The sequence below is a fragment of the Cherax quadricarinatus genome, chromosome 97, assembly GCF_038502225.1.
Source record: "Cherax quadricarinatus isolate ZL_2023a chromosome 97, ASM3850222v1, whole genome shotgun sequence".
In the NCBI taxonomy this organism is placed as follows: domain Eukaryota; kingdom Metazoa; phylum Arthropoda; class Malacostraca; order Decapoda; family Parastacidae; genus Cherax; species Cherax quadricarinatus.
This window is the reverse complement of record NC_091388.1, coordinates 9,210,875-9,238,262: the sequence shown is the minus strand read 5'-3', so window position 1 is coordinate 9,238,262 and position 27,388 is coordinate 9,210,875. Positions and strand designations below refer to the sequence as shown.

General features: G+C 43.6%; 1 protein-coding gene across 1 annotated transcript in view; it reads left to right on the top strand.

The window, feature by feature from the left end:
• Positions 1–27,388, top strand: part of LOC128704972 (DBH-like monooxygenase protein 1) — a gene marked incomplete in the record, with an annotated part of 87,243 nt that overhangs the window by 46,247 nt on the left and 13,608 nt on the right. Inside the window, 4 exon segments of the mRNA XM_070105221.1 lie at positions 329–415; positions 14,396–14,591; positions 18,076–18,180; positions 19,249–19,412. Coding sequence (XP_069961322.1) covers positions 329–415; positions 14,396–14,591; positions 18,076–18,180; positions 19,249–19,412 — 552 coding nt within the window.

Below are 27,388 nucleotides of genomic sequence, written 5' to 3'. Positions count from 1 at the left end.
ATTAGAATAGAGATATTTGGGCATGGGACTGCAAGTGAGCTAGAAAAATATTAGATAATTGAATCCATTCATTTACTCATTTTCATTAAAAATAAACTATTGAACAGGTGGGGTTTGAACTCATGGTAAGCAAGTCCTAAAAATCCAGGCCAGAGCCTGGAGTTTCATGACTCTCTTGCCTTGGGTTCAACCCCACCTTTTCTGTGGTTTGTTTGTAATCACGTTATTACGATTTCATGATCAATTAAAAAGGTTTGATAATCAAGATCCATGAATATGGACGCCTGCAAATTCATAAGGAAGACTGTAACGGTATTTTATTTTACAGGTACGATTACCTGATGATCTTCCTACTTTGTACTGGTGCAAGCTCTACAAGATCCCCACCCTCACTCACAAAGCACATGTCATTGGCGTGAGTCCACTGTTTAGTAATACAATATTATATACCATATTTTCTGGCCATAAGGCGTGCTCCCCCCCCCCCCACACACACACACAAAAAAAAAGTCATGGAAAATCAGCCTGCACCTTTATGCTCAAGGTCAAGGGTAGCCTTTGTGTTACGCTTTAGTAGTTAACTAATATTACATTACAACTGTTTAGAAACATCGTACCAGCAAGCAGCTAACACTCGTGCGCTTCATATGCTGGAAAATGTGGTACGTACTTGGGAAGGTCATTCAGCAAATATTCTTATTATACTGTGAATAATAACTCACATGGAAACAGAAACTCAGGAGATTGATTGATCTGTATATTTCAACCCCCCCCCCTCCCCACCCCACCCATTTCTGGAATCCTCTTCAGCAGTATTTACTTGTCTAATGATTTATTAGCTTCATGTATTTAACTTGTTCAATAAGCATATTATGGCTGTCATAATAGTTTAATATTTTTGATATACAGGAATTTCCAAACCAAAAGCCAATTTTTATCCAGTTTCTGCAATGACTTTTTCCAATACATATAACAACAATTGCCAACAAAGTCAGCATTTAGATTAAAGGGTTTTCCCTGCCTCCTTTTATAAATATTGACACAGTATATATGTCATCTTCCATTTATCTGGGGATAAATGATATAAAACACAACACAATGAAAAAAAACAGACACAAAAGCAGTATAATGCAATCCTGTATTGACTCCATTTGTGACTTGATAAAGGTCACTGTGTGGTAAAAATGTTGTCAATAAAGGATTGAATTGTACTGTATGTGTGTCTATTTTCTCATTTATCTGCTTGTTTTTTACTTCCTAAAGTGAGATCATAAAAATTTTCCAAAGTGGATAATTCACATCTGCACATTCTTTTAAAGCCCATTGTGCTATCTCGTGGTCTATTGTGCTATCTCGTGGTCTATTGTGCTATCTCACGTGGTCTATTGTGCTATCTCACGTGGTCTATTGTGCTAACTCATGTGGTCTATTGTGCTATCTCATGTGGTCTATTGTGCTATCTCATGTGGTCTGTTGTGCTATCTCATGTGGTCTATTGTGCTATCTCATGTGGTCTATTGTGCTATCTCATGTGGTCTATTGTGCTATCTCATGTGGTCTATTGTGCTATCTCATGTGGTCTATTGTGCTATCTCATGTGGTCTATTGTGCTATCTCATGTGGCCTATTGTGCTATCTCATGTGGCCTATTGTGCTATCTCATGTGGTCTAATTCATTTAATTTTTGTCAACATCCAGTAATGATTTTTATACTACCTCTTTTAATAATCTCAGTATCCTTTAACTGAATTATATGTTTGAGGTTTAAATTGGCTACATACGTACTCGTATATCTTTCGTAAACACAAACTTTTTGCTTAATATCTTTCACATTTCCTTCTCCTCTTCAGTGATTTTAGTGTTATCTTTAATTCCTTGTGTTTTTTATATCATTTAATTTAGCTTTTACAGGTATGAAAAACCAGGTAGTAGGTTGGTAGACAGCAATCGCCCAGGGAGGTACTACCGTCCTGCCAAGTGAGTGTAAAACGAAAATCTGTAATTGTTTTACATGATGGTAGGATTGCTGGTGTCCTTTTCTCTGTCTCATAAACATGAAAGATTTCAGGTACATCTTGCTACTTCTACTTACACTGTCCTTGGTGCACAGAGGCTGCAAGAAGTCTTTCTTCAAAGGAAGAATGTGTTAAGCTGAACTTCCCTGACAACACCCCGCTGCCTGCTAAGTGTGCATGGCTAATGGAAGCTGTAAACAAGCATCCTAACTCAAGGATCCAATTTAGGAAAAACACACACAACTTTGTGTTTGTGGAACAGAATGAAGAACTGATCAATGATCTACTTAGTACACCTTATGGGGATATTAAGCTGCTCCGACCTCCATCAGACACTCACCACTTTAAAAAATGGGTCAGTATCATAATCTTTGGATACCCTCTCTGCATGGACCCATCCCATCTGACTCTAAGTGAGCATATCATCAAGCCTAAAAGACTTAAAGGAAAATCCCAAATTATTGCCAGTTGGGTGGGTCCTGTGCCCCTCCCCCGGAATATCTGGGTGCATGGTTTACGTTTCCTAAACATCGAAGTGTACCTACCCCCTAAACGTAGGTGTTACAAATGCCAGCACTATGGCCATGTTGCAGTAGACTGTGGAATACTACATTCTTGGTGTGGTAAGTGTGCTGGGAAACATTCCACTAGAGAATGCACAGTAGGCCCTGACAGCCAAAAATTTAAGTGTATTAACTGTAAAGAAGTTGGGGTTACAGTTTCCCACAAGGACTGCAGTCAGAACCCAAACAACCTTCGATGTAAACCTGATAACAGTCCTTTAATGGTAACTGAGGATGAGGCCATCCAGTCTACCACAGCCAGATCTGAGACTGAACCTCTGCAAAGTGTGCAAGAACCCCACCTCACTGCAAAGGATTCTGGTGATACCAGAATGCCATCACACACACCAGCTGTGGAGGAGCTAGCCATCCCTGCTAGCACATGTGGAACTACTGGTCTGCCACTACAGATACCTATGGCTACACCTGAATATGGGGATGAGTTTGTCATTTCTCCCAATACACACAACTACAACAGTCAGACGGACACCACACAGGTAACCCCCCTGGAAATTGGAGATGAGTCAGATGCACAGGACCTACCTGCAATGAATGATGAAACAGAGAACACTAATGTAACCATGGTACCTGTTAAGGTGATAGGTGTTAAAGAAAGCACTAACCCAGAAGTGCCATCCTCCGGAGAGGCATTGGATTCGCCTGACCTTCCTCATATTATAACAAATTTCCAGAAAAAAATTGAGCATCTTGAACAGATCCTGACAAGTTTAATAAATATATGTAATCAGGATGATGCTCTTGAGCATGGTGATGATGTCAAAAGTGCAGCAATCCCCGTTCAGTTTCCAGCAATTTGTGAGAAAGAAGCCCATGACTCTTGCCTTCAAAACTTGCCTTTTAACTGGCTGTCAAGATGCCGAAAAATGCTTAAAAATAAAGGTCCTGAAGATAAAGACGTACAAACTATGCTATTTGCTCTTAAGTGTCTGCACACTGTAGTCAAAGCATAATAGTTTTACCATCTTATGAGCAAGAGATTGTAATAACTCACTACAATGGATACATTACAAATCTTTTCATGGAACATTGCTTCCATCAGGAAGCGGTTGCCTGACTTACATCATATTAGTGCAACCAAGAATATTGATGTCATCTGTTTGCAGGAATGTAGATTGAAAGATGGAGCACCTCCACCAAACTTGCCTGGATATGCAGCTTATAACCTAAGGTCAACCAACTGTTGTGTGATGTATGTCAGAAAGAACTTGCCACATTCACTCCTTTCCTTGCAGAGTCGAGTTAACATGCAGTATCATGGTGTCAAAGTATATGCAGGCGATTTTTCCATAAACATTTTTAATCTCTATGCCCCAGCGAACCAGCTTCGACCTGATGCTTTACCAGATCGCATCAATAGTGAACCTACCATCATTCTTGGAGATTTTAATGCCAGACATAAGAATATTGGTGGGTCTATAACAAACACCAATGGAACTAAACTAGTGAAATTGCTAAATGAGCATGATAATGTTCGAATTGTGGGCACTACTGAGCCTACTCACATATATGGTGGCATACTAGATCTGTGTCTTGGATTTAATACATCATATACGATGCATGACTCTGTCATAGTTGATGATCTTCTATCTGATCACTTCCCAAGACTAACAACTGTCAATCTTGATCACATCTCCAGCAATCAAGGAGCTAAATACAGAAGGAGGAAACTTATTCTCAAACCAGAACACAGAGACAACTTTATTAACCACTTGGATCAATGGTATAAGAATTACGAGCCCATTGGCACACAAAAATTTAATGATGATTTAATTACCACTATTGAGAGTGTTCTCACAGATCAAGTGGGCAGGAATAGGAAACAAAGACCCTCCACTATAAATAACAATAAAAACCAATGTAAATACTATAATGATCCACAGCTACGCAATCTAACACATGCAGCTAGGAGGATTGGTAAAGCATACCGTGAATGTAGAACCCCAGACCTGCTCAGAACGTTCCAAGCTGCACTAACAAATGCAAGGAATAGAAAGGAAGAACTTAGGCAACAGGAATGGGAACAGTTTGTTAGTGGATTAAATAGGTCCACCCCTTTGAGTTTGGCTTGGAAAGGTATAAATAAAATAACCAGGAAAAAGACTGGCAATGTTGCTCATCCCTTTCCTCTTGAAAAAGCAAATGACCTCATAAATGACTGGTCCAAAACATCCAGGCATGAAAACCTTCCATCTCATATTAGAAAAAATTTAGAGAGTACTTCTGAAGAAATGTTGAAACTGATTAATTTTATGAGCCAAAATATTGATGAGAGTGATTGCCTCTTTACCGAGTATGAATTAGATAATGCATTAACTAAAGGTCGATCAACTGCTCCTGGAGAGGATGGTATAACCTATGATATTCTCAGAACTCTAAGGCACGTGCCTGATAACCCTTTGTTGGCACTGTATAATCTCAGTTACATTGAGGGCGTTCTTCCTACTTCCTGGACCAATAGTCTCATTGTGCCTATCCCTAAGCCCCAACAGCCTGATACATTTAGGCCGATCTCCTTAACTAGTTGTCTTTGTAAAACTTTTGAAAGAATGATACTTAACAGACTGTACTACAGAATCAGACACCAACTTTCCCCCTACCTCTATGGGTTCATGAAAGGTAAAAGTGTGCAGAACTGTATTTCCACCTTTCTCACTGCACACACCTCTACTAGTTTTACCACTTTTCTTGATCTAAAATCTGCATTTGATATTGCGAACAGAACCGTTATACTACATGAACTAGCCAAAATGAATATTGGTGGTAGCTTACTCTGCTGGATAATAGGATACCTGTCAAATAGAGTATCCTCTGTCCTTTACCAAGGCTTCAGAAGTGATTCTAAAGAAATGTCTTTAGGTACACCGCAGGGAGGAGTTCTTAGTCCCATGCTATTTAATATTCTGATTAATGCTCTCCTAAATGCTCTACCTGCCTCACCTAAACATATAGCTATAAGCTATGCTGATGATATCATGATCCATACAACAGGGCATAAGAAGATGAATACCATTCTTAATGAAGTTCAAGCAATTTGTAATCGACTAGGCCTCATAATATCTTCCTCTAAAACAAAGATATTAACAAGCAAACGACATCCCCCACCCATCTATTTGCAGGGTGAAATCATTAGCTACGTTAAAACTTACAGATATCTTGGTGTAGATGTACCCTTTAACAAATCCACTATACCACAACTAAACAAGAAATGCAAAGCTAGGCTAAATGCTCTCAAAGCTGTTGCTGGCTACAACCCCAACTATGGTGCTAATGTGAGAATCGTGAGAATGATGTACATAGCCTATGTTAGGTCCTTAATTGATTATGCTGCTCCCATGTTGATATTAGCTAGAGAAAGTTCTCTCCGACCCTTGGAGTTAATGCAAAATGAAGCTCTCAGGATTATTCTTGGCTGTCCCAGATCTACAAAAGTTCTTAACATGAGGAAGGAGCTTGGTATTTCTAGTATCAGTGATAGGATTGTTGAGATTAACACTGTACTCGGTATTAGAATGTTGAGAAACGAACCAGACACTGTCACAATGAATCTTACCAAGTGTCTAGAGGTAAATACACACAGATCTAAATGGATTGTGAAAACGTGCAATTGCATTAAGTTTTATAACCTGCATGAACTGTATCACTGTAGGCAACAAGAGCATTTCACCCCTCCATGGAAGATGTGTTCATTTAATATCACATACCTACAAGTCCCTCCCAAGAAGCTCATTGCTAGTAATCCCTTCCTTAAATCTCTTGTTAGAGCAACTGCTCAAGAAGAAATTTCTCACCTAGCTGGTAGTAATAAGTTATCACAAGTTATATACACTGATGGATCTAAACAGGAGTCTTCTGGCAGGGCTGCATCTGCTCTTGTTGCCACCTCCCTAGTTAAGAACGATAATAAATTTGTTGAGTTAGGCATAAGAATTAACAACTGGGCGTCTACACTGCAAACTGAATTGTTTGCAATCCTAATGGCGCTAAAGCTAACCTATGACACTGAGCTTGACTCTATCATCATTACTGATTCTATGTCATCATTGAAGGCTCTTGACTCATATAATGACTCCAACAATGATATGTTAGCCAAGAAGAGTACCCAGAAGGAGAATGTAGAATATAACTTTGGTATAACTGTGTCTAGCATTAGGAATAATATTAGGAGAGAAGTAAATAATGAAAATGATTGTTATAGGAATGCAGTTAGAAAATTATTATTATTATTATAATCAAAAAGAAGCGCTAAGCCACAAGGACTATACAGCGCTGCAGGGCAGGAAGGAAGCGAGGGCATCAGGTGGCAAAAGGGAGATGGATGAGTAATAGGTTACGGATAACAGCGGGGCAGTGGATGGTGAAAGGGTAAAGGGCAGCAAGAGACTGAACTAGAAAGGGCTGAGGGGAGTGCGAAAAGTATCATCAGAGTTTGTGGAGTAAATCAGTCGTTGTCAAGAAGTCAATGAGAGAGTCAGGATTAAAGGAGGGTCCATCAGCAAGAAGGGAAGGTAAAGAGAGAGTAGTAGAACGAAGACGACGTTGGAGGTAAATTCTGCGTGCTCGTTGATAGAGAGGGCAGTCTAACAGAATGTGGCTAATCGATACTGGAACTTGACACTGCTCACAGAGAGGAACAGGGTGCCTCTCCATGAGATACCCATGAGTAAGACGAGTGTGGCCAATGCGAAGGCGGGAGAGAGTGGTCTCCCAACCTCGGCACTGATGACAAGAAGACGGCCAGTAACCTATGCTCGGTTTAATAGAATGAAGTTTGTTACCGAGCAGAGTTGACCAACGTTGTTGCCAACGGGTGCGAAGGTGGGTAGCTATTGCAGCAAAATAGTCCAGAAATGGAACACCTCGATAGGAAATTGGTAGGTCATGTACTGCTGACCGCGCAGCAGTGTCTGCCTGTTCATTGCCCTGTACGTCGACATGACCAGGGACCCAACAAAAAACAATATCTTTATGTTTGGTAGAGATACGGCGTAGCCAAAGTTGGATACGGAGAACTAGGGGATGAGATGTATCAAATTTTCGTATAGCCTGTAGAGCACTAAGGGAGTCTGAGACTACTACAAATGATGACACAGGCATAGATGCGATACGAATAAGTGCTGCAAGAATGGCATACAGTTCAGCAGTAAAAATGCTAGCTGAAGATAGTAAATGCCCCGTACGACGCTGTCCGGAAACACTGCTGCGAATCCGACGCCGTCTGAAGACTTAGAGCCATCTGTGTACACAGCGGTGGCATGAGAATGGGAGTGGAAGTGATCAAGAAAAAGAGAGCGGGAAGCCACCGTAGGCAGTTGAGCTTTCGAGCAAGGGAGTGAGAAAGAACAGACCCGAACAGCTGGAACTTCCCAGGGGGGTAGGGAAAAGTGAGATGCTACATGAACATATAAAGGTGGTAACTGAAGGGAAGACAAGAGTGAATGTAGGCGAAGAGAAAAGGGACGGAGCAAACAGGGGCGGCGAACGAATAAAGAATGTCTACTAATATCGGTGACCATTCTATAAATGGAAGGATTGTGTAGATCGTGAGAGCGTACATAGTAACGAAGGCAATGGGCATCACGGCGATCAGACAAGGATGGAACATTTGCTTCTGTATAGAGGCTCTCAACAGGGGAAGAGCGAAAAGCACCAAGGCACAAACGTAAGCCTTGGTGATGGATAGAGTTAAGGCTAGAGAGAGTAGCAGGAGAGGCCGCGGAATAAATCTGGTCACCATAATCGAGTTTCGATAAAACGAGGGCTGAATGTAGGCGAAGCAGAGTTCGACGATCAGCTCCCCAGGAAAGATGAGCAAGGGTTTTAAGAAGGTTTAGCCGGCTGTGACAAGTTGCCTTCAGAGAGGTAATGTGAGGTTTCCAGGTTAACCGACGGTCAAAGAGAAGGCCTAGAAACCTGACTGTATCACGTTCGGGGATACGGGAGCCATAGAGATACAAAGGATGATCGGAGATAACAGAGCGTCTAGTGAAAGTAATTTGGTGAGTTTTGGTACTTGAAAATTTAAACCCATGTGTGGTGGCCCAAGTGGAAACACGGTCGACCGCATGCTGGAGAGAAACTGCAATAAGGTGACAGTCAGCGCCTGCACAAGCAATAGCGAAGTCATCAACATAGAGTGATGACCAAATATTGGGTGGAAGAACAGAGGCCAAATCATTTATAGCAAGGAGAAAAAGTGTTGTGCTTAGAACACATCCCTGAGGGACACCTTCAGCTTGGACGAAGTCCGGGGAAAGAACATTATTGACTCGAACACGGAAATGTCTGTCAGTTAAAAAGTTCTTAAGGAAGGATGGTAGATTGCCTCGGAGGCCTAAGGAATGGGCCTGGGCCAAAATATTATACCTCCAAGTTGTGTCATATGCCTTCTCAAGGTCAAAAAATATGGCAATAACTGAGTGATTATTCGCAAAGGCATTACGAACATACGTATCCAAGCGTAGTAAGGGGTCTATGGTAGAACGACCCTTACGAAAGCCATATTGACTAGCGGAGAGACTGTTGTGAGTCTCTAAATACCACATTAAACGTCGATTTACGAGGCGTTCCATCACTTTGCAAACTGCACTAGTAAGAGCGATGGGGCGATAGTGGGAGGCATCATGTCCTGTAGTACCCGGTTTGCGGAAAGGGAGAACAATGGCAGATTTCCACAGCTGGGGAAGAACTCCTTGTGCCCAAATAAGATTGAAGAGGTGTAAGAGGACTACAAGGGCTGACCGATGTAAATGTTGTAACATACGAATATGAATGTCATCAGGCCCAGCTGCCGATGATCGGCAAGCTGAGAGCGTTGCCTCCAGTTCTTGAAGTGTAAAAGGCACATTATACTGTTCTTCTCCGAGAGAAGAAAAGTCCAAGGGTACTAACTCTCTGGCAGACTTTGAGGAAAGAAACGAGGGGCATAGATGGAGCCCTCGGGAAATACGGACCAGATGTGTGCCAAGTTCAATGGCAACGTCGAGAGGGTTTGCTATATCAACACCAGTGACCCGTAGAACAGGAGCCGGGTCAGGAGAGTATTTACCACTCAATTTCCTCACTTTTTTCCAGACTGCACTCATAGAAGAAGCAGAGGTGATGGTGGAAACATAGTCTCGCCAACAAGTGCGTTTAGCTTCACGGATGACACGGCGAGCGATCGCACGCTTCTGCTTAAAATCAACAAGTCTCTCAGCGGTTCTATTGTACCGGTACCTGCCCCATGCAGCACGTTTCAAACGTACTGCACGAGCACAAGCAGGAGACCACCAAGGCACGCACTTCTGAGAATGCCTGCCTGAGGTTTGGGGTATAGAATGAGAAGCTGCGGTATAAACTGATGTCGAGAAGATGTGTAGGAGCTCATCAATGGAGGATGAAGAAGGAACCTCACTAAAAGCAGTGAGGTGTGAGTAAAGATCCCAATTTGCCCGATCAAATTGCCAGCGAGGGCTACGGAAAGGTGGTGAATAGGAAGGAGAAGTAAGAATGATCGGAAAATGATCGCTGTCATGTAAGTCTGGTAGAACAGACCAGGTGAAGTCTAGTGCAGTGGAGGAAGAGCAGACTGATAGATCGATGCAAGAGAGAGTATGAGTACGAGGATCAAAATGGGTGGGAGTACCCGTATTTAAAACATGGAGGGGGTGAGAGGCAAGAAAAGCCTCCAACTGAATGCCACGTGAGTCACAATGAGACCCCCCCCAGAGGAAATGGTGGGCATTAAAATCACCAAGTAACAGAAGTGGTGGTGGTAAGGATGAAACAAGAAAGGCAAAGTCTGGGATAGAAAATGCTCGAGAAGGAGAGAGATATAAAGAACATATTGTAAACCACTTATTCAAGTGGATACGGGCTGCAGTGTAATGCAGCGAGGTATGGACAAATAGTTGACAGTACGGAATATCATTGCGTAGAAGAAGGGCACTTTCATTAAAGGTCCCATCTGAGAAAGGATCCGAAGAATACAATAAATTATAGCCTGAGATAGGTTGGAAAACAGCCGAGTGTAATTTTGGTTCTTGTAAGCAAGCACCAACAGGGGAAAACCTGGAAAGCAACATCTGAAGCTCACCCCGATTACCCCTGAGGCCGCGGATATTCCACTGTAAATAGGCCATGATTGGCGATGAAGAAAATATCAGGAATCTGTAGGTAAAGGCACCTACGGACTAGAGGGGTTAGAAAAGTCAACGTGTGGTGGCATTGGAAGATGTTCAAGTAGCGAAGGAACGGAGCGTTGCGAAGAATGGGGTTGTGAAGATGGAGGAGAGGGAAGAGAAGGAACAGGAAGTGAATCAGTGTCCATTGAAGGTTTAGTCTCTGCAATATATTCTGAAATGGCTTCAAGTGTTTCTGAATTCAAAGATGTATGGGAGACCATATTGGAGATAGGAGGAGGAGGGTGAGTAAAGATTGGGACAGTAATGGACTGTACCAAAGTAGAGGGGGAGGGAAAAGTGTAAGGGACTGGAGATGAAGTGTGGGGGGGGACAGAAGAGGCAGAAACCTGGGAGGTGACAGAAGAGGGAGAAACTTGGGAGGGGACGGGGGTGGAAGGCATAGTACGAGGAGGAGGGTGAATCTCCACACTTGTAATAGAGCCAGAGAGAGGGGAAGAACTAGGTACAGAGACTGGAAAGGTAAAGTGTGGAGGTGGAAGAAGGGAAGGAAGGGGCAAAGAAGATTTGAGCAATGTGGATTTTTTGGACTTCTGAGTAGAGGGGCGATTGGTATTAGGTGTCGTACGAGGTCTTGTCGATACTGGGGCTTGTGAGGAAGGACGCGAAGATGTGAGAACAGACTGAGTTGTAGTCGGGACGTCAGAGCCAAGGACAGCAAAAGGATTAGATGCCGTAGTGGCTATGGGAGGGGTAACAACAGAGGAGGCTGCAGAAGATGGGACCCCAGAAGTGGGGGGACGTTTGGAAACACGAGAATAAGAAACACGGGGTAGTCTCCCTTGGAGGCGGAGATGAGTAACTGCCATAGCATAAGGGAGACCTTCTGCCTCTTTGAGGCAACGGATTTCACGTTCATTTAAGTAGACCTGGCAACGGCGGGAGTACGAAGGGTGAGCTTCATTACAATTAAGGCAAGATGGAGGTTGACTGCAAGATGTATTAGAATGGTCGTCGGCACCACAGACTGGGCATTCGGCCATAGATCTGCAATATTTCGCTGGGTGACCAAAACGCCAGCAATTTCTACATTGTTGCGGTGTAGGTATCACCTTTCGAACTTGTAACCGATGTCCCGCGACATATACAGAGGACGGGAGTTCTCGGCTGTCAAAAGTTAAACGAGCCACATTGCAAGGGTAACGTCTCCGCCCCCGGGCAGGAAGGACATAAGTGTCTACTTTGAGGATTGGGAGATCCTGGAGTTCCAGCTGTTCAAAAATGTCATTGCCACATGACTGGAAATTCTGTTGGACTATGGTATGGGGCAGAATGACAGTACCACTACAAGAATTGAGAGAAAGATGTTTTTCAATAGTGATAGGAGTAGTATCGATATTCGAAAGGAGAGAAAGATCATGAGCTTGGGTAGCATTCTGGACAGTGACGATGCGCGTACCGCTCTTGAGAGCGTGAAATGAAATATCTCTGCCAACATGACGCAGGAGCGCTTTGGCAATACTATGGTCAGAAAGGTAGGCAGAAGAAGAAGTTGGTCTTAAAGTAAAGAATTTAGTCCATTGTGTGGTCCGAAACTGAGCGTGGAGAGGGAGTGCTTGACGTGTCGGTCGTTTCCGAGTAGAATGGGAAGGTAACGACGGAGCATCATCAGGAGATTGACGTTGGCGTTTAGGAGTAGGACCGGAGTTGGTCCGGCATGAAATGGGTGGGCGATTCGAAAATTGCCGTACCGTAGAGGGAGAAGCCGGAAGCATAGTCAAAGGAGAGCGGAGTTCAGACAAATCGAAGGAGTCAGTCGAAGCCCCGGTACCTGAAGCGGGTGAGGAAACAGCACCAGCAAGAGGTACAGGGGCATCAGGAGTGTCCGAAGAGTGGTCTAAACACAAGGCAGGGTCAGAATGGGGTGCGGTATCAAGAAGGGGCCCGGGGGTAGTGGTTTCATGGACTAGGGCTGCCATGGTTAGGTTACTCCTTTGCTTTTTGTTTTTAAGAAAAAAAAAGAAAGAAGAAAAGAAAATAAAAATAAAAAAAAGAATAAAAAAAGGGGGGAGCGGGGAGGAATAGTTCCCAGGAGGAATGAAAGGGCCGGAAATCTCCCTCCGCGCCCAAGAGGACTCGACACCGCTAGTAGCGCAGATGCAGCATGGAACCCGTGCCATACCCTACCCTTCATGCCAGTAAACCAGCAATCCGGGATAGCAACCTCACATCTGCCGAGCTACCTCGGTGGACAAAAGAGAGGGCGGCCGGATATCCGCCACAAAGCATACCTCCTTCAGCCACCACCCCCGGAATCCGAAAGGTGGCTTCCAGAGATACACCCGTCGCCCAAAAGACACCCAAAGCTACTCCGGGATACCGGAGAGGGATCGGGACATCCCCAGGCAATCCAGATTCCACGGCAAACTACGCCACCGCCAAGAACCTCAACGGAATGGGATGGACCCCGGTGTCCTTTCCCCTACCTAGGAACTAGCGCGCCTGTGGGAGAAATCACGAAGGCCAAAAAGAGGAAGGGCAAAAGGGAGGGGTGAGGAGGAGGAGGAGGAATGGAAAAAGGGGAGGATGGGGAGGATGGGATAGGGGAGGGGAGAATGGGGGGTAATTAGGTTCGGTCTGAGGAAGAAGACCGACAGGGCTAATTCCTCAGACCAAGAGCCTCTTCACCACGCCAAGGAGCCCCCCTTGAAGAGGTGAAATAACCCCTTCTCTTGTATAAATTACTAAATTTAAAAAGAGAAGCTTTTGTTTTTCTTTTTGGGCCACCCCGCCTTGGTGGGATACGGCCGGTTTGTTGAAAAAAAAAAAATATGAAAAAAAAAGATTTGATTCTATCTTGCTCTGTGTGCTACTTGTATACTATCAACCACTTTTTTTTTCTTTTTTGATGTACCAGCCATCTCCCACCCAGGCAGGGTGGCCCAAAAAAGAAGAAACAGAAGTTTTTCTTTTTAAATTTAGTAATGTACACAGAAGGGGTTACTAGCCCCTTGCTCTCTGCATTTTAGTTGCTTCTTACAGAGGAAAGATTATTCTCTGCTTCCTGAATACATCACTTAAAAAATCCCTTTACATGAATGCTGCATACAGCACTCTCCCCTTTAACAAAACTTTAACATTTCAGAGAAAAGCATTGGTACTTAAAATTTACATTAAAAGAAATTAAGAAAAACTGAAATACTTTACAATTATTTTGTAAAATTTATGGGGAAGTGCTGAATCCATAGATGTAATATAACACCTGGGAAAATGAGGAATGAACAGCAATCCTATTTGATCCAAGGTAGTTGAGGGTAGCACCCATTCCCTTGAAAGGACAATTGATCTATTCAATCCTATCTCACAAAATACAGTGATGGTAATAGAACCCTCACTAGTGAGTCTCGCTTAAATGTTAAAATTTTTCATCAATTATGGTATTTTATACAGTGTAAGGGTCTGTGTTGTGTATTTAACAGTACAGTTATTGCTAGCAATGTAAGTTATTGTTTTTATACCAGGCATTTTCTCCCACCAGGTGTTGTGACTCAAAGAGGTTCTAGTTTCATTACTAAAAGCTGTGTTGACAGGTACACAGACATCACAGTTTAAATTACGATCCAGACTGCAACAGCTATGTTGTTTAAGTTAAATGTGATTTTTTTTCTTCTTGCAGTATGTTCCGTTGATTGAAGAGGAAAACTTGCAACATGTGCACCATATGCTGCTGTACGAATGTTACCTTCCAAATTCAGACAAGCACCTGGATAAGTTTGTGCAGGTTAATGGTGCTCAGTGTTATGATCGAAACATGCCTCTCTCGTGGTCTGCATGCAACACTCCCATTGTTGCATGGGCCATTGGCTCAGAAGGTATGTCAAACTTGCCCTGATATGAAGAGAGTCTACTGTGTAGGATTAAGTTATGCAATATCTTTCTGCAGTTTCGTTCAGTAGCTGTAGTTTGCAATAGGGTTATAAGAACATAAGAATGTAGGAACACTGCAGAAGGCCTACTGGCCCATACGAGGCAGGTCCTTATCAAAACGACATCTACCTAAAGCTACTCAAGAAATAACTCCCATACCCCTTGACACCAATCAAACCCAGCCCCTCCCACTCATATATTTGTCCAGTCTCTTCTTAAAGCTACCCAAGGTCCTAGCCTGTATCACCCCACTGGGAAGACTGTTCCACGCATCTACAACTCTGTTAGAAAACCAGTACTTACCTATGTCCTTTCTAAATGTAAATTTATCCAACTTAAATCCATTATTCCTGGCTCTTACCTGGTTCGACACCCTCAGTACTTTATTAATATCTCCCTTGTTTATGCCCGTCATCCACTTATACACTTCAATGATATCTCCCCTCATTCTACGCCTCTCCAGAGAGTGGAGATTTAAGGCTTTAAGTCTATCTTCATACGGGAGGTTCCTTACACAGTAAATCATTTTAGTCATTCTTCTCTGTATGTTCTCTAATGAGTCTATGTCCATCCTGTAGTAAGGGGACCAAAACTGAGCAGCATAATCTAAATGAGGCCTCACTAGTGATGTATAGAGCTGTAAAATAACTTTTGGACTTCTGTTACTTATACTTCTTGAGATAAATCCAAGTAATCTGTTGGCCTTGTTGCGCACACTAAGGCACTGCTGTCTTGGCTTTAGATTTCTGCTTACCATGACTCCCAAGTCTTTTTCACATTCTGTATGATCAAGCTCTACTTCACCTAGATTATAGCTTCGAGGGTTATTTTCATTACCAAGGGCAAGTACCTTACACTTATCCACATTAAACTTCATCTGCCATTTTTCAGACCAAGACATTAATTTGTTCAAATCGTCCTGGAGTTCATTGATATCCTCCTCAGAGTGAATTATACGGCCTATCTTTGTATCATCAGCAAACTTACTCATGTCAGTAGTAATCCCTTCATCAAGGTCATTAATGTAAATTATGAACAGGAGAGGGCCTAAAACTGATCCTTGTGGAATGCCACTAGTGACTAATCCCCATTCAGATTTCACTCCATTAATGGTAACTCTCTGCTTTCTATTGGTAAGCCATGCCTCAATCCATGCTAGAACTTTACCTCCTATACCATGAGCTGCCACTTTTCTTAAGAGTCTCTTGTGAGGTACTCTGTCGAAGGCTTTACTAAAATCCAAATAAACAATATCATATTCCTTATCACTGTCAACTGCCTCAAATGTTCTATTGAAGAACGTCAGCAAGTTTGTCAGGCAGGAACGACCTCTCGTGAATCCATGCTGAGATTCAGCATGGATAATTGATTCTAATAACTTGCCCACTATAGATGTCTGGAAGCCTTCAATGATTTTAACTAAAACCAATATTTTATTTACAAGCCTTCATTGATAATTAGCAAATTTTATTTTGTCTTTTCAAAAAATATGGCATAATCATTCCATCATTCACTGAATTACTGTCTTGTTACAAGCATACTAACCACACAGTTCTGATGACCTTCTTAACTGCAGCCTCCTCACCTCCCTTTATAGGCAGGCACTGTTCTTCCCACCTCCAGGACTCAGCTCTTATTAACTGGTTTCCCCAGAATCCCATCAAGAATGTTACCTTGCTCACACTCTAACAGCACATTAAGCCATACAACCTACTTGCCTCCACTCTGATCTAATGCTGAATGCTCAGGCCCCTAACACTCAAACTTCCTCTCTCCCAACCCCTTCTGGGATGACCCCAACCCTTCCTTCCTTCCATAATAGCATATTCTCATTTAAAGATCATCATGTTAGCTGTTAAGAAGCTCTGGTGTCAAGGACCCCCTCCATTCTGATTGGCTAAATTTTGTTAAAAAAAAAAAAAAAAGATAAATGGTACCTCGATCTCCAAGACACTGGGTAAATTTGAGACTTATTTTGGAAAAAGAATAGCATCTCTTTGCAGTATTTAGTGGAGATAGTTCACTGGAGCTTAAAAATATTATTGTTTGTTCTTATTGCACAGAGAAGCTTGAGAGGTTGCAATAATTTTGAGGGACAATCAACTGGTGTGTACTTTTTGATGTGAATGCAACAGATACATGACTTTGTCATGTATATTTATGTATCACTTATGTGTAAGGCTCTCTGTCCATTACTGTGTCATGTGACTTCACTTGAGCAGGACCCAGCCATAGCTGCAGGTCATCACATGACTAAGATCCACTCAGGAAACACTTGTCCTGTTTCCTGACAAACCTTAACCTAACCAGCCATAGGCTGCCAGTTATGTTCAGACCAGGATAAGGGGCAAACGGCCTCTACTCACTGTGCTCAGGGTGACCTGACTTAGTAATCCTTTGCAAGTTCCAGTGTGGGAAGAGCTGGCTGTGTTTATCATGTTCACAGGGAGAATTGAGGGGGTTAAGGAGGTTTGGAGTGTCAGGAGCTTGAACATCCAGCAGGCTTGTATGAGAACATTAGATCAGAGTTAGTGGAGACGACTAGGTTTATGGCTTGATGCGCTGTAGGGGTGTGAGCAAGGTAATATTTATGAAGGGATTCAGACAAAAACTGGTTAGCTGGACCTGATTCCTGAGGTGGGAAGTACAGTACCTGCACTCTGAAGGAGGGGCAGGGATATTCCACTTCAGAGGGTCATTTGAATTGTGATACTTATGCATTTCTGAAAAGATACTTATTGAATGAATGATGGTAAGCAAGTTTTTTTGGGGGTAACACTATGTCAGTGGGTGACAACTGGTATGTTAAAAATATTGATGTGCTTAAGTATCAGCAGGCATCTGCTGATTTTGATAGAACTGGTATTTGTCTTAAATTGAGTATCAGTTTCAGTGGGTATTGGCTAATTTTGATGGTATCAGTATTGGTCTAAAATTGAGTATAGATATCACTGATTATTAGCTAATTTTGATGGTATTGGTTTAAAATTGAGTACATGTACCAAATGAAAATTTATCATCCCAGCTTTTAATTAAAAATATTTACTATGTTATATACCTGTATATACAGCACATATATAATAATGCTGTAAGCTGTTGCTGTGTTGTATGTATCTGTACATACATAAATGGTATCTTTTATCAAATTGTAAATACAGTGGACCCCCGCTTAACGATCACCTCCCAATGCGACCAATTATGCAAGTGTATTTATGTAAATGCGTTTGTACGTGTATGTTTGGGGGTCCGAAATGGACTAATCTACTTCACACTATTCCTTATGGGAACAAATTCGGTCAGTACTGGCACCTGAACATACTTCTGAAATGAAAATATATCGTTAACCGGGGATCCACTGTATATAAATAAAAAAATTTCTACAAGACAAGCAAGGGAGTTGGTGCATAAATTGCCTCTGCTGTTTCACAGGTGAGATGTATCCAGAGCATGTGGGTGTACCTTTGGGAGAGGAACATGGAGGTGCAACCTACTTCATGCTGGAAATTCACTATGATAACCCATCTCTTAAGCCAGGTAAGGAGTTACACTGTACATAAAGAATAACAGGACACAGTACTGTAACTGGAACAATACACAACTAACCTGCACATAGGAGAAAGAAACTTATGATGACTTGGAGCATTAACTAGTTACACACTATTAATTAGTTAATGGTCCAGGTCCGACTGAAACGTCAACAGCTCTCCTCCTGCATCTGACTGCTAAAGTGAGGAATCAAGATACATACTTGGCATCCAGTCCCAGGACTAATTATGTGCCTCTGTAATCTTGTTTGAACACTACCCTCAGGATGTGTATGGATGTGGGGGGACTTAGACTTCCAGTGTATATGAGTGTGTTAAATACGAGTGAGTGGAGGCAAATTATTTTTATGACTTGATATGCTGTTGGAGTGTGAGCAAAGTAACATTCATGAAGGGATTCAGAGAAACTGGTTAGCTGGACTTGAGTCTTGGAAGTGGGAAGTACAGTACTGTACCTGCACTCTGAAGGAGGGGGTGAAGATATGTTGCAGTTTTTGATCTGTTGTATCGGCATGTCTCTGGCATGACTGATGGAGCGGGAAACAGCTGATGTGTTAATTAAAAAAAAAATCTTAAACAGGCTGCCCTTTATTCTTCCTCAGTACACAAAACTCCACATCTCTCAAAGTCATGCCAGAAAGCCAACCATCATTTGGCACTTATTCTCTGTGTACTGTACCATATATTGTAACTTAAATTTTATGTTAACCCTTAAACTGTCCAAATGTAGATCTACATCTGCTTGCATAGCGCTCTGAACGTAGATCTACGTTTTTTACATGCTTTCAAATGGGGAAAATCAAGGTCAGAGCGCTACGCATTTAAACGTAGATCTACATTTGGACAGTTTAAGGGTTTATGTCTTTCTATCACTGGAACATGTTCTTAGTTTATTATTTATTTATTACCTTGATTACCATTTTATATACATTTTTTTTTAATTTTCACGCGGTGTGGATAATCCTGGGGTTTAAATATCTTAAGTCTTTCTACCACTGGAACCTTAGTTTATTTATTTCCTTTCATTTGACTACTATTTTTTTTTACATTTTTTCAGGTATTGTGGACAGTTCTGGGGTGCGTATCATGTATACTCAAAAATTACGTCGGTATGACGCTGGAATTTTAACACTGGGACACACAGTGTCACCAACACACATTATTCCTCCTGGACAGAACTGGAATACTGTTGCCCATTGTACTGCAGCTTGTACAGAGAAAGTATGTATACATTTAGCTGATAATATAATTTTATTTTTCTTTATGTTGCTGTTTATATAAAAAATATGATGGCTATTCATAAATTAATGTACATTTTTTTGCATGACTGAATGGAAGAAAATATAACATAAATGAAAACTGTTACATTGAAAGTAAAAAGCTGCTAGATTTGAAGAGAAAATATATCTGCAGTACAGTACAGTGGAACCTCAAATTTCAAACATATCGCTTATCAAACTCTTCGAAAATAGAACTCTTTTTTCGAAGCAACTTTGTCCCTATTATCGAGCTTGCCTCTATTTTCGAACAGCCGGGTAGTGGACCTGTCCGGCAGCCTGCTCTGTCCGCGTCCCCACGCAGGTGCTGTGAGGCAGTCTGGTTTTGTTGATGCTTGAGTGAACACTAACCTGTGCACTCATTCAAACATTTTACAATTATTTCATTGTGTTTCGTGCTTGTGAGGCTGTGAAATAAGGTACAATGGGCCCAAAGGAACTTACTAATGGTACCCCTGTGGTAAAGAAAGTGAAAAAAACCACAGATATGAAGAAGGAAATAATACAAAAGTGTAATGATGTCCAAGTGGAATGATGTCCAAATGTTTGTGGAGAAGTACCAAACCATACCATGGGCGGGATTTAAACCCGCGGTCAGAGAGTCTCAAAACTCCATACCGTTGTGTTAGCCACTGGACCAGCTAGCCACAATAAGATTCGTCCAACTAGTTGGGGAGGCCAAGCCCATGATGACACTCTTCAGGTCACTTGTTCTATCTAGGCTGGAATATTGCTGCACACTAACAGCACCTTTCAAGGCAGGTGAAATTGCCGACCTAGAAAATGTACAGAGAACTTTCACGGCGCGCATAACGGAGATAAAACACCTCAATTAATGGGAGCGCTTGAGGTTCCTAAACCTGTATTCCCTGGAACGCAGGAGGGAGAGATACATGATTATATACACCTGGAAAATCCTAGAGGGACTAGTACCGAACTTACACACGAAAATCACTCACTACGAAAGCAAAAGACTTGGCAGACAATGCAACATCCCCTCAATGAAAAGCAGGGGTGTCACTAGCACGTTAAGAGACCATACAATAAGTGTCAGGGGCCCGAGACTGTTCAACTGCCTCCCAGCACACATAAGGGGGATTACCAACAGACCCCTGGCAGTCTTCAAGCTGGCACTGGACAAGCACCTAAAGTCAGTTCCTGATCAGCCGGGCTGTGGCTCGTACGTTGGTTTGCGTGCAGCCAGCAGCAACAGCCTGGTTGATCAGGCTCTGATCCACCAGGAGGCCTGGTCACAGACCGGGCCGCGGGGGCGTTGACCCCCGGAACTCTCTCCAGGTAAACTGCGGGTTCAAATCCTGCCCGTGGTATGGTTTGTTTGCAATCGTGTCATTACAATTTCATGAGTCGAGAAGTACCACCCTGAGCAAGCTAAAACAAGCCATCTTTGCAACAAGTTCAGTGACAGAACCACGTCCCATTTTAGGGAAATCTTAGAGGCACCAGAAACACAGGACTGTGGACAGTTATTTTATGAGACGGGTCCACTGACTCTCAAGCTGGTCCTAGTGGCATTAAAAGACAGAAGGGTAGTAACCCCAGAGAGGGCTTTGATACCTGAAGTCCTCGTGGAGGAGGATTCTCCTTCCAAACACTAACCCCAACTCCCTCTCTCCTCCTCCCTATCTTCCAGATGCCATCACCAATCTTCAGTAAAGGTAAGTAAAATGTTACTTTATATGTTTATTTAAATTTATTAATACATAATTGAAGACTATATTTGTTGTGTGTATGTAAAACTATAATTAATCTCTATAAAATGTATTTTTTTTTTGTGAATATTTTTGGGTTTCTGGAATGGTTTAATTGTATTTCCATTATTTCTTATGGGAAATATTGCTTCGCTTTTCAGACTTTTCAAATTTAGATTATTATTATAATCAAAAAGAAGCGCTAAGCCACAAGGGCTATACAGCGCTGCAGGGTAGGGAAGGAAGCGAGGGTATTGGGCGGCAGAAGGGAGGAGGGATGATCAGTAGGTTACAGAAAACAGCCGGGCAGGGGATAGTACGGGGGTAGAGGGTAGCAAGAGATTGAAGACGGCCAGTAACCTATACTCGGTTTAATAGATTGAAGTTTGTTACCGAGCATAGTAGACCAACGTTGTTGCCAACGGGTGTGAAGGTGGGAAGATATTCCAGCAAAATAGTCCGTAAATGGAATACCTCTATATGAAACTGGTAGGTCATGTACTGCTGACCGCGCAGCAGTGTCTGCCTGTTCATTGCCGTGTACGTCAACATGACCAGGGACCCATCAAAAAACAATATCTTTATGCTTGGTAAAGATGCGGCGTAGCCAAAGTTGGATATGGAGGACTAAGGGGTGAGGTGTATCAAATTTCTGTATAGCCTGTAAAGCGCTAAGGGAGTCTGAGACAACCACAAATGATGACACAGGCATAGATGCAATACGGATAAGTGCTGCAAGGATGGCATACAATTCAGCAGTAAAAATACTAGCCGAAGATAGTAAATGCCCTCGTACGACGCTGTCCGGAAACACTGCTGCGAATCCTACGCCGTCAGAAGACTTAGAGCCATCTGTGTACACAGCAATGGCATGAGAATGAGAGTGGAAGTGGTCAAGAAAAAGAGAGCGGGAAGCGACCATAGACAGTTGGGCTTTCGAGCAAGGGAGAGAGAAAGAACAGACTCAAACAGCTGGAACTTCCCAGGGGGGTAGGGAAAAGTGAGATGCTACATGAACATAGAAAGGTGGTAATTGAAGAGAAGACAAGAGCGAATGAAGGCGAAGAGAGAAGGGACATAGTAAACAGGGGCGGCAAACAAATTAAGAATGTCTACTAATATCGGTGACTATTCTATAAATGGAAGGATTGTGGAGATCATGAGAGCGTACATAGTAGCGAAGGCAATGGGCATCACGGCGATCGGATAAGGATGGAACGTTCGCTTCTGCATGTAGGCTCTCAACAGGGGAAGAGTGAAAAGCACCAAGACATAAACGTAATCCTTGGTGATGAATGGGGTCAAGGCTATAGAGAGTAGCAGGAGATGCTGAATAGATCTGGTCACCATAATCAAGTTTCGACAAAATGAGGGTGGAATGTAGGCGAAGGAGGGTTCGACGATCAGCTCCCCATGAAAGATGAGCAAGGGTTTTAAGAAGGTTCAGCCGGCTGTGACAAGTTGCCTTCAGAGAGGTAATGTGAGGTTTCCAGGATAACCTACGGTCAAAGAGGAGGCCCAGAAACTTGACTGTATCACGTTCAGGGATACGGGAGCCATAGAGGTACAAAGGATGATCGGAGATGACAGAGCGTCTAGTGAAAGTAATTTGGTGGGTTTTAGTGCTGGAAAATTTAAACCCATGTGTGGTGGCCCAATTGGAAACACGGTCGACCGCATGCTGGAGAGAAACTGTAATGAGGTGACAGTCAGCGCCTGCACAGGCAATAGCGAAGTCATCAACATAGAGTGATGACCAAATATTTGATGGAAGACTAGAGGCCAAATCATTAATAGCAAGGAGAAAAAGTGTTGTGCTCAGAACACATCCCTGGGGGACACCTTCAGCTTGGATAAAGTCCGGGGAGAGCACATTATTAACCCGAACACGGAAATGTCTGTCAGTTAAAAAGTTCTTAAGGAAGGATGGTAGATTGCCTCGGAGGCCTAAGGAGTGGGCTTGGGCCAAAATATTATACCTCCAAGTTGTGTCATATGCCTTCTCAAGGTCAAAAAATATGGCAATAACTGAGTGGTTATTCGCAAAGGCATTACGAACATACGTATCCAAGCATAGTAAGGGGTCTATGGTAGAACGTCCCTTACGAAAGCCATATTGACGAGTGGAGAGACTGTTGTGTGTCTCTAAATACCACACTAAACGTCTATTTACCAGGCGTTCCATCACTTTGCAAACTGCACTGGTAAGAGCAATGGGACGATAGTGGGAGGCTTCATGTCCCGTAGTGCCTGGTTTGCGGAAAGGGAGAACAATGGCAGATTTCCACAGCTGTGGAAGAACTCCTTGTGACCAAATAAGATTGAAAAGGCGTAATAGGACTGCAAGGGCTGACTGATGTAAATGTTGTAGCATACGAATATGAATGTCGTCGGGCCCAGCTGCCGATGATCGGCAAGCTGAGAGTGTTGCCTCCAGTTCTTGAAGTGTAAAAGGCACATTATACTGTTCTTCTCTGAGAGAAGAAAAGTCCAAGGGTGCTAACTCTCTGGCAGACTTTGAGGAAAGAAACGAGGGGCATAGATGGAGCCCCTGAGAAATACGGACCAGATGATTGCCAATTTCATTGGCAACATCTAGTGGGTTTGCTATATCAACACCGGCAACCCGCAGAACAGGAGCCGGGTCAGGAGAATATTTACCACTCAGTTTTCGTACTTTTTTCCAGACTGCACTCATAGAGGAAGCAGAGGTGATGGTGGAGACATAATCTCGCCAGCAAGTGCGTTTAGCATCACGGATGACACGGCGAGCGATCGCACACTTCTGCTTAAAATCAAGAAGTCTCTCCGTGGTTCTATTGTACCGGTACCTGCCCCATGCAGCGCGTTTCAAACGTACTGCACGAGCACAAGCAGGAGACCACCAAGGCACGCATTTCTGAGAATGCCTGCCCGAAGTTTGGGGTATAGAATGAGAAGCTGCGGTTAAAACGGAGGACGAGAAGAGGTGTAAAAGCTCATCAATGGAGGACGAAGAAGGAACCTCACTAAAAACAGTTAGTTGTGAGTAAAGGTTCCAATTTGCCTGATCAAATTGCCAGCGTGGGATACGAAGAGGTGGTGAATATGAAGGGGAAGTAAGAATGATTGGGAAATGATCGCTGTCATGTAAATCCGGGAGAACAGACCAGGTGAAGTCTAATGCGGTGGAGGAAGAGCAGACTGAGAGATCGATGCAAGAGAGAGTATGAGTCCGAGGATCAAAATGGGTGTGAACACCTGTATTTAAAACATGGAGGGTGTGGGTAGCAAGAAAAGTTTCTAACTGAATGCCACGAGAATCACAGTGAGACCCACCAGAGGAAATGATGGGCATTAAAATCGCCAAGTAACAGAAGCGGTGGTGGTAATGACGAAACAAGAAAGGCAATATCCGGAATAGATAATGCCCGAGAAGGAGAGAGATATAAAGAACAGAGCGTATACCACCTATGCAAGTGGATACGGGCTGCTGTGTAATGCAGCGAAGTACGAACAAATAGCTGATGGTACGGAATATCAGTGCGTAGAAGAAGGGCACTTTCATTAAAGGTCCCATCAGGAAAAGGATCTGAAGAATACAATAAATTATAGCCTGAGATGGGAGAGATAACAGCAGAGTGTAATTTTGGTTCCTGTAAGCAAACACCAACAGGGGAAAACTGGGAGAGTAACATCTGAAGCTCACCCCGATTACCCCTGAGGCCGCGTATATTCCACTGTAAATAGGCCATGATTGGCAATGATAAAGATACCTGAAATCCACAGGTAAGGGTTCCTACGGACTAGAGGGGTTAGAAAAGTCCACATGCGGAGGCAGCGGAAAACGTTCAAGCAGCGAAGGAACGGTGCGCTGTGAAGAAAGGAGTTGCGCAGATGGAGGAGAGGAGAGAGAAGGAACAGAGGGTGGATCAGTGTCCATTGATGGTTTGGTCTCTGCAATATATTCAGAGATTGCTTCAAGTGTTTCAGAATTCAGAGACGTCGTATGGGAGACAATATTGGAGATGGTAGGGGGAGGATGAGTAAAGATTGGAACTGTAATGGACTGTACCAAGGTAGGGGGGGGGGCGAAAGGGTGGAGGGAACTGGAGAAGAAGCGTGGAAGGGGACAGAAGAGGCAGAAACCTGGGAGGTGGCAGAAGAGGAAGAAACTTGGGAGGGAACAGGGGAGGAAGGTACAGTACGAGGAGGAGGGTGAACCTCTACACTTGTAACAGAGCCAGTGAGAGGGGAAGAACCAGGTACAGAGACAGGGAAGGTAAAATGAGGAGGTGGAAGAAGGGAAGGAGGGGTTAAAGGACCTTTTTTTGACTTCTGAGAAGTAGAGGGACGATTGGGAGGAGGTGTCGTACGAGGTCTCGTCGATACTGAGGCTTGTGAGGGAGAACACGAAGAAGCGAGAACAGACTGAGGCGTTGAAGTAGGGACGTCTGAGCCTAGGACAGCAAAAGAATTAGATACAGGAGTGACTATGGGAGAGGTAACCACAGAGGAGGCTGCAGAAGATGGGACCCCAGAAGTGGGGGGACGTTTTGAAACACGGGAATAAGAAACACGAGGTAGTCTCCCTTGGAGGCGGAGATGAGAAACTGCCATGGCATAAGGGAGACCTTCTGCCTCTTTGAGGTAACGGATTTCCCGCTCATTTAAGTAGACTTGGCAACGGCGAGAGTACGAAGGGTGAGCCTCATGACAATTAAGGCAAGAGGGAGGTCGATTGCAAGATGTATTAGAATGGTCATCGGCACCACAGACTGGGCATTCGGCTATAGATCTGCAATATTTCGCTGGATGGCCAAATCGCCAGCAATTTCTACACTGTTGCGGTGTAGGGATCACCTTTCGAACTTGTAACCGATGTCCTGCTACATAAACTGAGGATGGGAGTTCACGGCTGTCAAAAGTTAAACGAGCCACATTGCTAGGGTATCGTCTCCGCCCGCGGGCAGGAAGAACATAAGTGTCTACCTTGAGGATTGGGAGATCTTGGAGTTCCAGCTGTTCAAGAATGTCATTGCCACATGTCTGGAAATTTTGTTGAACTATGGTATGGGGCAGAATGACGGTACCACTACAAGAATTGAGGGAATGATGTTTTTCAATAGTGACAGGAACAGTATCGATATGGGAAAGAAGAGAAAGATCATGAGCTTGGGTAGCATTCTGTACAGTGATGATGCGCGTACCGCTCTTAAGAGCATGAAAAGAAATATCTTTACCAACATGGCGTAGGAGTGCCTTGCCAATACTGTGGTCGGAAAGATAGGCAGTAGAGGAAGTCGGTCGTAAAGTGAAGAATTTAGTCCATTGTGCATTCTGAAACTGAGCGTGGAAAGGGAGTGCAGGACGTGTCGATCTTTTCTGAGAAGAACGAGAAGGTGGAGAAGTATCATCAGCAGGTAATTGTCGTTGGCGTTTAGGCGTGGGACCAGAGTTGGTCCGACGTGGAATGGGCCGGCGATTCGAAAATTGCCGCACCGTAGAGGGAGAGGCCGGAAGCATAGTCAAAGGAGAGCGGAGGTCAGATAAATCAAAGGAGTCAGTCGAGACCTCAGTACCTGAAGCGGGTGAGGAAACAGCACCGGCAAGAGGTACAGAGGCATGAGGAGTGTCCGAAGAGTGGTCCAAAGACGAGGCGGGGTCAGAACGGGGTGCGGTATCAAGAAGGGGCCCGGGGGTAGCAGGTTCATGGACTAGGGCTGCCATGGTTAGGTTACTTCTTTCTTTTTGTTTTTAAGAAAAAAAAAAAATAAAAAATAAAAAAAAGAATAAAAAAAAAGGGGGGACCGGGGAGGGATAGTTCCTAGGAGGAATGAAAGGGCCAGAAATCTCCCTCCGCGCCCAAGAGGACCTCAGCACCGCAAGTAGCGTAGATGCAGCATGGAACCCGTGCCATACCCTACCCATCATGCCAGTAAACCAGCAATCCGGGATAGCAACCTCACATCTGCCGAGCTACCTCGGTGGACAAAAGAGAGGGCGGCCGGATATCCGCCACAAAGCATACCTCCTTCGGCCACCACCCCCGGAATCCGAAAGGTGGCTTCCAGAGATACACCCGTCGCCCGAAAGACACCCAAAGCCACTCTCTGGGATACCTGAGAGGGATCGGGACATCCCCAGGCAATCCAGATCCCACGGCAAACTACGCCACCGCCAAGAACCCCAACGGAATGGGATGGACCTCGGTACCCTTTCCCCTACCTAG